Source organism: Aegilops tauschii, chromosome 3 (assembly GCF_002575655.3).
Source record: "Aegilops tauschii subsp. strangulata cultivar AL8/78 chromosome 3, Aet v6.0, whole genome shotgun sequence".
NCBI lineage: Eukaryota > Viridiplantae > Streptophyta > Magnoliopsida > Poales > Poaceae > Aegilops > Aegilops tauschii.
Window position 1 is genome coordinate 64,529,862 of NC_053037.3, and position 12,967 is coordinate 64,542,828.

Below are 12,967 nucleotides of genomic sequence, written 5' to 3' on the forward strand. Positions count from 1 at the left end.
CCTCGAAAAGAAATCACCAATCATGGGGAGAGCAAAATCTAAAAAAATCGTTTTTGTCGAGGAAAAAACGTGCATGTGCCGATGTGCGGCTTCCCGCGTCGGGCCGGGCTCGACCGACCCGGCTCGGTTTGGCGCGTGATGAGTAGTAGAGGAGGAGTTCGGCGCCCATGGCGAGCGGTTGGTCGCAGTGCGCAGTCCGGCCCCACGGCCCGTCCACGTCCAATCTCCCCGGCTGCCACCCCGGCCCCACGTGCGCGCCCAGCGCACGGCGGGATCGCCTGCGGCTGGGCTGGCTAATAAAAGCCAACCCCCACCGAGGCCAACGGCTCGGAGCGGCGCCAGCCAACGACAGCGTGTACGACGCTCGCTCGCTCGCACGCGCACAGACAGACAGAAGCGTCCGGCCGGCCGACCGACGCTTGAGGGAGGTGGAGGGCGGCGGCATGGTGGTCAGGCGGTCGCCGGCGCGGCGGCGGGGCGTGCGGGTCGGCCCGACCAAGCTCGAGGGCCTGCCGGCCGCGTGGTCGGCCCCCGCCGTGGCCGCCGTCAAGGTCAAGTGGCCCGGCGCCGGCGGGGCGCTCTCGCAGATGCTCACGGGCCGGCGCGGCGGCCGCGGGGTCACCGCCGTCGAGCCCGTCGGCGGCGACGGCGCCGTCCGCTGGGACGCCGCCGCCGACGCCAACCGCTTCCGCGTCGACGTCGAGCCCGGCGCCAGCCCGCGCGGCGGGGGCGGCGCCGGCCGGCCGGAGCGCGGCGTCTTCTTCTCCGTCCTATACGTGAGTGCTCCCCGCCGCTGCCACTCCGTTTCCTCCTTGATTTTTACTCCATCAGATCAATCGCCTAGCTTAGTTTAACAGTCCTCTAATACTACAATCTCTCCGTTTCCTTTCCAAAGCCGCACTTTTTCCTGCACATTTCTCATACCAACACACGATTTCCTCCGATTCTACAAACAACACAGGATTGACGATTTCTACCTCTGCGACAGATTTACCACTACGATAATTACTATAACTCTGTTATCAACAGCAGACAAACAAACAAACGAACATGGTTTGTTTAAGGTGTGGTCTAATTAACTTTACTTTATGCTCTGTCATAAACAAGCACGCTTTACCAATGTGTCCAAATCTTGCAATCCTAAAAATTACACGCATTATTTTTCCTCAATGATAGCGTTGATGATGTATTACCATTACGACGGGGCAAGCCTAATGCGCGGACAGCATTTCTTGTGAACCGCAAGCCTCTGTGACGACGACCGTAGTTTACAACGCCTCAGGGTCAATACAAACCTTTTTGCCAAGTACGTAGCGGTCAGGAAATTCAGCATTTGTGGGAGAGAAGTCAATGGCTGCGTTAACCACACGCATGGCTCCAAAAATCCACATCATAATCTAGTAGAGTAGTAGTGCTGGGCTGAACAGGAAGCGTTCTCCTCTCTTCTTTTTTACTTCCCTGTCGGGCGAGCGATTTCGTCAAAAAAGGCATGATAATAATGCCACCACGAGGTTTGAAACTGTGAAACGAAACGAAGCACCGGGTGGGACGGGGCCACGTACGTCGGGCGCTCCTATTGGCCAGGCAATTATGTTTGACTTTTGGTTAGGCTTTTGTGTTTAGGTAGCATAGCATGATCTATGACATGAGATGTTGAGTCATGACATTTATGCTTGAGTGTTATGTTTTAACAGTACTTACCGGAAATCGCTTTCGTGTACGTTAAAGATGCATTTGGTTGATGGTTGGGTGCTGCGTTGTGTTGTGTATCTTTCGGCGTTGATGTGTGCGTGCCTGGATGGTTGGTTGGTTTCAATGTGGTGTCACCTTTTTGTTCCGTTCCGGTTAATCGGTTGTTGGCTAAACTTGTGCATCACAAAAAAGGTTATAACAGTAATTAGGCAATCTCCATTAACTGTACTATATTACAAGGACATGTTCTTGAAGTGAAAATGTTGGGACTTTCAGCTCCAATGGAACACAACAAAAACACCAAATTAGGAAACCAAAAGCATATTCTAGGATCATCACAAAGTTGGAAACTTCATTTTAAAGCAAAAAACGCAGAGGAAGCTTGAGGAGTGCAAGTAGTAATAACTTGGGCAGGGAATTGTTGTTCCTTGAGGGATGATCAACCTTTTGCCAGCCATTTGAGGATAATCAATCCATCAATCATGAAACTTACGGCGGAATCAAGGGCACAGAATCAAGGCATCTCTGCTTTCTTTAGGGGCCGTATTATTCTCTTTGTGTATGCGTGGGCTTTTGGTCATGGGAGCTGGCAAATCTCTAAGTAGAATAGCTTGGTGTTGTGGTGCAGGGATTCCAAGAACAAGGGAGGGGCAAGGACCTGGTGAGGCTGGACGAGATCGGGACAGCCATGATCAGCCTGGAGGAGTGCTGCTGGGAGATGCAGCTGCAGCAGCAGCAGCAGCAGAAAGTTGGGGCTCCTCTGCAGCAGCTGGTGGTTGTCCCCATCAGGGTCAGGAAGGACGGGTGGGCAAGCGATGCCATGCTCTATGTAAGCAACCAAACATATACATCCTCTCTCTCTCCTTTGATTACATCGCACACACATCCTCTCCAATTGCCGGCCAATTATTTACGAGTTTGTATTAGTTTAGGTTTCAGTATTTGTCATGCTGGTTCATGGTTCCGATCTTGGGTAGGAGTCCCAATCCTACTGTGCTCCCGTGTGTTCTGGCTTGTATATGTACGTCAATGGAGCTATGATTTCTGACTTGTATCGAACGACAGGTGAACGTGGAGCTGGTGGACCTGAGCACGCCGGCGGAGGTGGAGAGGAGCGTCTCGTTCAGGGAGAAGCCGAGGGCGAACCCCACGCCGGTCCCGACGATGAGGGAGATCCACAGGGGCTCGACGTACCACGAGGTTCTTGACCTGAAGCAGCTGCTCGACCTCGCCGAGAAGCAGGGCAGGGTGGCGGTGTACCGGAACAAGCGCAACTCGGACACCAGCAGCGTCAGCAGTGGCGGCGGCATGAGCAGCAGCAGCAGCACCGTCAGCCTGAGCAGCGCCAGCACCAGCACCAGCGGCGGCGCCAGCCCGGAGCCCGGGTCCACGTCCAAGCGCCGGTTCCTGCCGTGGCGGCGGCGGAGCCGGGAGTCGCTCTCCCAGGAAATGCCCATCAAATGCATGGGAGACGATGATGTCTGGGAGACGCGCGAGTTCACGAGCAGGGACTCGGAGACGAGGCTCCGGACGCCGGTCTTCTTCGCGTCCATCGACCAGCGCGACGACAGCGCCGGCGGCGAGAGCGCGTGCACGGCGCTGGTGGCCGTGCTGGCGGCGGCGCTCCACGCCAACCACCCGCTGATGCCGACCCGGGCGGAGCTGGACGCGCTCATCCGGGACGGCTCGTCCGAGTGGAGGCGGCTCTGCGACGACGAGGCGCACATGGCGCAGTTCCCCAACCGGCACTTCGACCTGGAGACGGTGCTGGCGGCGCGGACGCGGCCCATCGCCGTGGAGCACGACAGGGCCTTCGTCGGCTTCTTCCAGCCGGAGAGCTTCGCGTCGCTGTCGGGCGCCATGTCGTTCGACGACATCTGGCGCGAGATCAGCGCCGGCGAGCGCGCCCCGGGCGAGGCCGACGTGTACATCGTCAGCTGGAACGACCACTTCTTCGTGCTCAAGGCCGAGAGCGACTGCTACCACGTCGTCGACACGCTCGGCGAGAGGCTCTTCGAGGGCTGCGACAAGGCCTACATGCTCAGGTTCGACGCCACGTCGGAGATGCGCGCCCTGCCGTCGCCGGACTCGTCACCGTCGTCGGGGCCGGAGGAGGAGGTGGTGGTCGCCACCGGCAAGGAGTGCTGCGGGGAGTTCATCAAGAGGTTCCTGGCCGCCATCCCGCTGAGGGAGGAGCTGCACATCGAGCAGAGCGGGTGCGCCGACGCCGGCGCGCCCCACCGGCGGCTGCAGATTGAGTTCCACTTCACCGTGCTGCAGCAGCAGCAAGATGGAGGGAGATGACAGGCGGGTGTGCTTGCTGCCTGACTGCGCTGCCGCGCTAACATGATCAATGTACATTCATATACAGCACAGATGAATAGAAACATGAATGACAGCATTACTGTTACCAGTTGCAGGATTTTTGGATAGTAGGCACAGGGAATACAGAATATGTTTCTATATATACAGTGAATTAGGCAGACAGAGATTGTAAAATATACACCGAGTTTCTTGAGTGTTTGGGTAGGCACAGTGAGTCCTTGAGTTTTCTTATGTAATTTCAGTACACATACACTGAGATGCATTAGTGCAACAAATTCTCAGTCGAGACAGCGGACTAGGATTTAGCAAAACCGTTATAACAAAATTCAGCCGTCCGATTTTGTATTGAGGTAAAAAAAAAAACAGGGAATACAGGTATCTCTTATTGTTCCTGTGAGTAATGAACTGTTCAGGTCTGCAAGCCAAGCAGACCTAACCTGAAGGGTTTATTCTATACACAGAGATTACAAGCGAGCTGGACAATTGGTCCAGCAACACATCTATGCTACGTTTTCTAGTCAAAACGCTGCATTTCTAAGCTAATGTCTGCAGGGCAGAGAGTTGAGCTTACTCCAGATGCCCTGATTTGCCGTCACAAGTCTTGGTAGAATCACCCAGGATCACCGAGGGCCTTTTGAACCCAAGGGCCGCGCCGGAGGGACCCTGGGTATCCCCTCCCGCGGCTGGGACTACATTGCCAGAGCTGCATTGCCAGATGTTGTTGGCACAAGGGCTAGTATCTGGCTCTTGACAACAGCGATGTAGCTCTCTATCTCGCTGTAGATCGCGAGGTTCTCTGGACAGCTTGGGCGCAGCATCAAAAAAGCACGCTCCAGCACACCTGCTATCTTGGCAGGCGGGTGCCGATGCTCGCTCAGGTCCTGCGCGTAATTGGACAAGGACGATGAAGCGAGATATAAACTATAGTAACCATAGATCATATGGTAGAAGATGGGATCTGTGGACATTTTACCTTGATTGCAATAACTGTAGCAACACAGTTCTCTATCAGGGTGGATGGAAGCTGGGCATCATCAAGAGTAGACTCAGATTCCAGGCTTATACATGGTGTTGCTTCTTCCCCAGATTCATTACCATTTCCATAGCTTGCCTAAGCAACAGAAATCAACGACATATTGAGTTGAAAAATACAATGATACCGTGGCTGCACAGAAGGTGAGAGTTGCCAGAAGGACTTGAACTTACCTGCATGACTTCACCAACCATCTGTTTGGCTTGTTTAAGCGATTTCTGGACAAATGCAGTAACATGAGAATCCAGTTCATCACTCTGACCACTGTTGTTGTTTGAGCGACCCCTTGATTGTAAACTGTCGGCGGCGGACTGAAGTGGGTGGAATGGTGGCAGTGTAGATCTACAAATGGTGGTACTCTTGGTGGGTAGCAGTTCACCGCCCACAGAAGATGAAGCCTGTCGATAAATAGATTAATCAGAACTAGCCCTGAAGTACTACTACAATCACAAGTAATTGGATTTTATAGAACAGTTTGAGGACCAAGCAGTATTTGATGTCCATGATCATAAATATTACCCCCTTCCCAAATTGCTTGTCTTGGATTTATCTAGATATATCTAGACAAATCTAAGACAAGTAATTCAGGACGGAAGGAGTATATATTAGCTTTAACTTACATATAAGCACTGCATATTCAACTTTGACTAATAACTACGCTCCTTAGAAAATATAAATTTGGACAGAATAAAACCTTATGCTGTTCATCTGATGTTACCTGTCGACTACTGGACGACTCAGGTACGGAAATGTCATTCATGATATTACCCCAGCTCTCCTTTGAAGTAAGCTCCGGAATGTGCTCAAAATCCGGTTTGCGGTGTGCATTATTTGAGAGGGAGCTCCTCTTCTTGAGATCGTCAGGCAGATTATCCAACCAGTTTACAGGCATACAATCAGTGTCCTGGAAAAGAATAAGTTCAGTTATGCATTTCTGGGTATAAAAATATATCATTCACCTTGAGATTCTTGAATGACTACATCAAGGAAGTACATGTGCTTCTCATGATAGGAATATAACTAATAGGAATACATAGCAAAAGTGCACAAATGGTTGCATGCCAAATTACAAAAAAGTAATTGGTATGTATTAAAACCACATCTACTGAAGGCTGTCGCCAAATTAGTACTTTTCAATGGAAGGCTAATCATGTTTACAGACTAGGAAAACCACATCTACTGAAGGCTGTCGCCAAATTAGTACTTTTCAATGGAAGGCTAATCATGTTTACAGACTAGGCTTAACATGGTCATAGTCCTTGTATGTCAAGGACCAAAAGCTTCAGCCCACATTGGAAGGGTAATCATGTTTATAGACTAGGAAAGCTTATTCTTCCTTTCTACAGTGCAAAACTAATAGCTGACCTCTTCTGCCACATAGATAGACGGCATACTTAATTTCTAAATGTCTAATTGCCTACAAAATGTAACAAGTATAATGATAATTGTTGAAGAAAATAAAAATAACAAATACATACCTTAATTATATCAACACCTAGATCAGGGCTATCAAACTGGACCTTGTAACAATCCCGCTCCATGATTACCACTTTACCATCAGCAAGTTCTCTGGTACTCGGGTGACGAACAATGACATGCTGGCCAACTGAAAAAGGCCGAGCTAGGTCTGTTGGTAGAGAATCCCGCAAACCATCACTTAGTTCGGCATAGTATTTCCTAACGTTTTGTCGATAATCCTCAAGTTTTTCCTTTTCTACTGCCAGGAAATGATTGGAAAAGCGACGGGGCTTGCCGAGAGAACTGCAGATAAAAAAAATCTTTCAACATATATGAAAACAGACAAAGAAACAATGCTACAACTTCCAGGGTTTGCAAGTTAATACCTTCGGATTGTGCTCCACTCAGATCGAGTGAGCCTTGAAAGATGGCTCAATTTTGCAAAATTTAAGTAGTTCACAAATTCATTATTCATAAACCATGGATAATCAACTGCGCTGTAGAACCACTCGTATGTACACCATCTACGAAGTGATTCAGATGACAAGCAATGCAGCAATTTCTTTGCCTGAAAATAATGAACACTTGCGAGTTAGGAGACATGTCTCCCATAATAATATATAAATCTGCAGGAATGATAAATTAAAAATGTACCTGTAAATTATCGGCACCTTCATTGCAAAACACATAGTTTCTTTTGCATTGTACTTTGGATTTTCTTTTGCTCTTCCTTGACATACTTATTTGAGGGTCAATTTCCATCGGTGCATCAGGGGATACTTCAGCACAAATATTTGCAGTTGATTCAGGTATATCTATTGCTTCTTTCTCAAAGTCAGAATTCAAGGAGGGCTGCTCCGTGGTATCAAGCTGACATGCTTGTGGTATAACTGAAGTATTACCAGAACTGATTTGTTCTTCAGCCAGCACCTGTGGGAAGAGTGACAAAATGGAACTGCCATTAGACTAACTGGGGTGATAGTGAAAAGAACACATATATGTTTACGGTTGTTTAAGGTCCACTTCAAAGGAATAACCACAAGGAAATAGTGGGAAAATTGATAACAAATGGACGCCCAATTGGAAACCCATAAGGGATGACATCCCATGAATAACAAGCATAAAATTTTATGAATGTATTGATCAATTGCATAATAAAGTTGAAATACAAGAATGGTAAGCATCTAATTGAAGAATCAAAACATCTTTCAAACTGTAAATGCCGACAGCATGAAGACAAGTACAACTGCTAGAAGCTGCCACAGAAGACAGCTAGCTCAAATTAGGAAAATCAATGAATTGACTTAATTCTATGTTCTGTTACTTCTGTATGAGTCGGAAAGGGACCTTCTAAAATTTGGATTCACAGCATGCATACAACATAGTTAAATATTCACAATATCTTACCTCTTCATCTGGTAACTTCTTTCTCCTTTTTTTCCTTTCCGCTGAAGCACTGGAATCACTATCTTGCTTCGTTTGTTTAGATTGATAGACAGGAGAAAGCCCTTCCTCCTGTGTGTTAGATGATGCAGAAATTCTCTTTCCACATGTACCTGGATCATTAGATGGAAAAGGGGAAGGATAGGCCATTAACAACATTCCTGAGATAATGTAGTTGGAAAGATGAATTGGGAGAAATTTGGCGAACCTGAAGGACTATTAATCTTGGCCTGTGACGTTTCATTGGGCACAGTCACCAGACTCTCCAACACGTCTAAGACCATCATCTCCTCTGAAAAAAACAGTAGTCAGAATGTTACACTGCTGATAATTATTAGTAGTACTAAGCATTGCTAATGAGGGTTAATCGCATGTGACCAGGAAGCTATGCTGAAAAGCAATTAGGCAGCAGCAAAATTAAGTTGTTGCCCATTTAGACTGTTTCCATGGCCAGCCCATGGCTCTTTGGTTCGGACAATAAGCTAGAGTGGTTGCCATACTATTTTGTTTGGTTTCTATGCATCTGAACTGGCAGTTTTGAGTCTCCATCTCCAAATAAGTACACATAAATCAGACCATTTTATGCATCATTTCAGAAATGTATCATATCATAGTATTCACGACTCACATGACACATGATTGCTAATTCCAGAAAGAAGCTCTCTGTTTGTTGCCAATGACAAGGCAGAGCAACAATTTGTTTCAAAGAATACCTGGAGAAAATAACCGACTAAGTCTCTCATAATCAGATAAGTTATGCCCTTCTTTTTCAGCCACCATCGTGGTACCAGGCTCAACTTTGCTGGTCTGGCCTTCGTCCATGCTTTGCTGAATTCTTCTCTTCTTCAAATTTAAATGTTGCTGGGACTGAGATATCTCAGTATCTTCAGTTCCTTTGATTTCCAAGAAAGTCTGGCCCTGAACAACCTTTGCTTCAGTGATTCCTGAACTTCCATCAGGAGAGCTTCCATCATTATTTATCTCCTCATTAGCCTTGTTTGTAGCATTGATGCCCAAAGGAAGTAAAACTGGTACACGAGGAGTACGTTTCCGAACAGGATGTCTACTGATGTACCTGACAAGTTCTGAAAATAAAAAGAACATGAAACTATCAAAACTACGCTTAAGGGGAAACAAAAGGACATGGCATATTTGCCTTGCAATACTTGCCTCCATGGTATCTTTTCTTGAAAGAAGATGTAAAGCCAGCAATTCTCATTTCCTGATTTGTGAAGGCGTTGTGAGGGTTAGGTGCTGCATTCTCTTTTTGCCATGCAGCTTCTCCACGTCTCCGTCCCTTCCCAGATGATCTAACCATCTGATCAGTTTCTCTATGACTTGGAGATTCCTGCCAGTGGGAGAGTTTTATTAAGTTTTATGCTAGTCAAATTCAGAAGTAGGTCGAATTCCTTATAAAGTTCTATCATTCGCCTCGCTTTAACACTTATTTTCTGTGCTGTATTTCCTTCGCTAACCACATGTTTGATGGATAATCATCCATTTGTAGAAAATCATACTTCAGAGCCTACTAAGTGCAAAGCGCGGTTCAATGGATGCAATGTCAAAAGTCACTCCAGAAGTTAAGATTAGCACTCAAGGTTAGTAATAATCATCATCACTTTAAAACTTGTCTTACAGTCGCCACCTTTTGCACTTAGTTGACTGTACATTTCATTTTTAGTTAAATAGATATTGTAGAGCCCTCCTTACAGTATCATATCGGACTTACAGGCAACACTAGAACTGAACTATGAAGAACCAGAATAATTATATGGTACAAACATTCACATGTTATGGAACCAACCAAAAAGAGAAATAAAGTACAGGGATTTCACATAACCAGATACATAAGTAAACAGCAGTTCAAATATCCAACACAACTAAAACATCAAAATCTTACCAAAGCATTGTCATGACCAGCAGCCAATGCAATAAATCCCCTGGCAGTACCTTCACGCTCCGGAAGAGATAAGAAAGTCTACAACAAGAAACGTCAGTCTGTAACTATTTTATTAAGGTTAATTGATCAAATTAAATCATGCAAATTTAAACAATGATCATAGTGCAAAACATCACTGCAGGCTGAAATATATACTACAACCAAAATTTCAATAACCTCCAGATATTTAATAATGCCCTGTTCTCTGTAAGCAAATTATCGTCTTGGTTTGCTGAACCAAGAAACTGTAGAAGATGCATGATAATAGTCTCTGCAACTAGGACATTAATACATTAGAACAAATACTCACCCGATGCACATAGTAAAGAGCTTCTACAGTGTCTGCCGATTTGCTGCCAACTACTGCACTGATCTGAAAAGACTCAACAAACAGTTTTCTGTTATGCCTCAGAAGGTACTAGGGGAGAAGAAAATCAGAGAGATGGAAATATGAGATCCAAACTTTTTTCCAATTCTTTCCATGCCGCCGGTAGGCTTCATAAAAGTGCATCAGCTCATCCTTGCTCCAGTGGAGATCTAAGTCTGACCTCTTCCTCTTCTGAGAAATCTAACATTTGGGTGCAAGAGAAATAACAGATGAATAACATATTATTTTAGAGTGAAGTGGTATCTTAAGAATGGGGAAATGTGGTGTACTCGTGCTACAACTACCAGTCATCGTAAATGAATCTATCATCAAGTCCTGCTATGTCTTACTTTAAGTTTCACATTGCTTGAACTAGTTGGATCCTCATGATGCTGTCGATCCTCGTGTCTTTTTATTGTGATCTTGTGGATTGTCCGAGAACCTTTTGCTGGACCCATTGAAATCGTCCTTGAATTGAGACCCGCCCAATATTGCTGCAAGCCAGAAAAGCAACCTCAGTATGCAGTAGTCTATAATGCATATACTTAATACCTATGCAGTTACACAGTAATCACTAGTCAGATTTGGGCAACGAGGTTATCAGCTTCAGGGAAGGAAACCATAATGAAGAGTTCAACCCAGACCTACTTAAGAACCGAAGCTGAAGAGGATTTCATTTAGAAAATCCACACTTCACAAGCTTTAATCAGGCAATCACAGAGACTTTGAATCTCCTAGCCATGTTACTACCCAAATTTACACAAATGTTCATGGAATCTACCCGGCTGTGCAAATTCTAAAGCGACAAAAGACCCAAAACTCAGAGAAGATCAAACCACTCACGCATCCAAATCCGCCAGAACTGAATTATCTGACGAACTGTAAAAAAAAAGATGAATTTTGATGGCCTATAGCCAAAACCCTTGGCTGTCCAAAGCAATGTAAGAAAGAGCGAGTTAGATAAGATCCGCAAGTCGATAGCAGAATTAATCCATGACTGGAAACGAAGAAGAGAATTGCGAAAATAAATAAATTAGCAGATACTAATCGGAGAGGCAAGGGGAGACATGCGACAAAAATCCAAGCCAAAGTCGTAACAGCAGATAGCAGAAACGCAACCGAGGGAACATCTCATCAGAGATCGGGACGCACAAAAATCACGGATGAAATCCCCTCAGAACCTCAACAAACGAAACGACTTAGACCCATAAATCTCAGAGTTCCAAGCGCGCAGGCAAGCCTCGCAAGCAAATCTTCGACGGGAACTGGTTCTAGAAAATCCAAGCGGCCGAAGCACGCATCTGCTCATGGAGAAGAGACCATCTAAAACGTGCAAGCCACGGGGCCGCAAAATTCCCCATCGCATCTTCTCCGAGAGCAGCCCAGAAACGCCCCCACAAACCTCCCAGACGCGACCGAACCACGGAGCGAGCGAGCGAGAGAGAGAGAGAGAGGGGAGAAATCCGCGTTGGATGGAGCGAAAACACGCAAGGAGATGACGAAGCGAGCAGCGAAAACAGCGCAAATTGCCCACAGAGTCGCCCCAAAACCCACCGCGGAAATCCCAGCCGGGGAGGCCTCGGCCGCCGGCGGGAAACCCATCTCGCCAGAGATTACGCGGACACCCCATGAAATTCCACCGGCCAATCCGCGGACGAAGCTCACCTGCCTCGGATCTGGGGGGAATCGGGCCCGGGCAGCGCCTCAGCGCAGCTCGGCGCCCCTGCACCGCGCGCGGGGACGACGGCCGACGCCTTGGACGGAGCTCCCCGCCTTCGCCGCGTCTGCCGGGAGGAGGACCCGCGCCGCCGCTAGGGTTCCCGGGGGTCCCCCGAGGCGGAGGCTGATCGGGGGCGAGGGTGGAGGAGGAGGCGGCGAGTGGGCGAGGTGGTCGGTTGTGTTTGCCTGCGGGAAGGCTTGGCTTGGCGGGCGCAGGATACAAGTAGAGGAGGAGGAGCCGAGCAGGGAAGGGAGGGGCCGGTGGGAGGGCGGATGTGCGAGGTGGGCGGGGATCCGGGGGGGTAAACGCAAGTTTGCCCGTTTGAAAATTAGGGTCTGGGACGGAAGTCTTGCTGTTTCAGTTTCGGGTGCGGCGTGGGCCTTGCTGGGCCGCCGTTTCGGCTTCGGTGGTGTTTGTTTGGTGGGGAGAAAGCAAAGCACATTGGCGATTGTGTGTGTGTTTTTTTTGCGGCGATGCCCCCGTGCTAGATGGTTATTGTGTAGCTTGGGAATTTTGAGGGCATGTTCGGTTCATGGGCGAGCAGGGCTTTCCCGCGCTATCTAGCGCTAAGCCGCGGGAAGCCGTACAACGCTTCGGGAACAATTCCGTTACCGAAGCTGTTATGTGGTTTGAAAATATGAGGCTACACGACAAAGTGAGGAACTGGACTAATAAAATGTGACACATTACAACAAAAACCTATGAAATAAAGAATGCCAACCCTAATATGTGTGGCAAAGTAGAACATGACTACGGAACAAATGCGCCCTACAATTCAGGATGCTATATAGAAACTACATACTTTATTTTATTAGGGCCCTAAGTTGTGATTCAAACACGCCCTAAGACTTCACCAACAAAGGGGGGGGTCATTCCTCTTTTCTCATTCTCTCTCCTCCCTTGCCTCTAAGCTTTCCTTTCTCGTTTCCTCAATCGACCCCTCTTACTCTCTTCACTGTTGGCTTCACCGGCCGGCGAGGAGGGTGGATA

The 12,967-nt window shown here is 47.6% G+C and overlaps 2 protein-coding genes across 3 annotated transcripts; one reads left to right on the plus strand and one right to left on the minus strand.

The window, feature by feature from the left end:
* The first annotated feature begins 328 nt into the window (after positions 1–328).
* On the plus strand, positions 329–4,210 carry LOC109757310 (uncharacterized). The gene is made up of 3 exons (XM_020316131.4): positions 329–776; positions 2,321–2,521; positions 2,758–4,210. Exons 1-3 carry the CDS (start codon positions 444–446, stop codon positions 3,994–3,996), a joined length of 1,773 nt encoding a protein of 590 aa, XP_020171720.1. The 5' UTR covers positions 329–443; the 3' UTR covers positions 3,997–4,210.
* Positions 4,211–4,331: 121 nt separating this feature from the next.
* LOC109757309 (protein ALWAYS EARLY 3) lies at positions 4,332–12,187 on the minus strand. 2 transcript variants are annotated; one of them, XM_073510027.1, is made up of 16 exons: positions 11,923–12,187; positions 10,608–10,751; positions 10,354–10,458; positions 10,201–10,263; positions 9,852–9,929; positions 9,122–9,299; positions 8,665–9,036; positions 8,160–8,243; positions 7,916–8,064; positions 7,163–7,438; positions 6,895–7,076; positions 6,529–6,811; positions 5,769–5,954; positions 5,224–5,448; positions 4,991–5,128; positions 4,332–4,898 (listed from the first exon to the last, which is right to left on the minus strand). In XM_073510027.1, exons 2-16 carry the CDS (start codon positions 10,713–10,715, stop codon positions 4,707–4,709), a joined length of 2,619 nt encoding a protein of 872 aa, XP_073366128.1. In that variant the 5' UTR covers positions 10,716–10,751; positions 11,923–12,187; the 3' UTR covers positions 4,332–4,706. The 2 variants fall into 2 exon arrangements, with proteins under 2 accessions (XP_073366128.1, XP_020171719.1); XM_020316130.4 differs by having other exon boundaries at positions 11,927–12,160.
* Between the last annotated feature and the right edge of the window lie 780 nt (positions 12,188–12,967).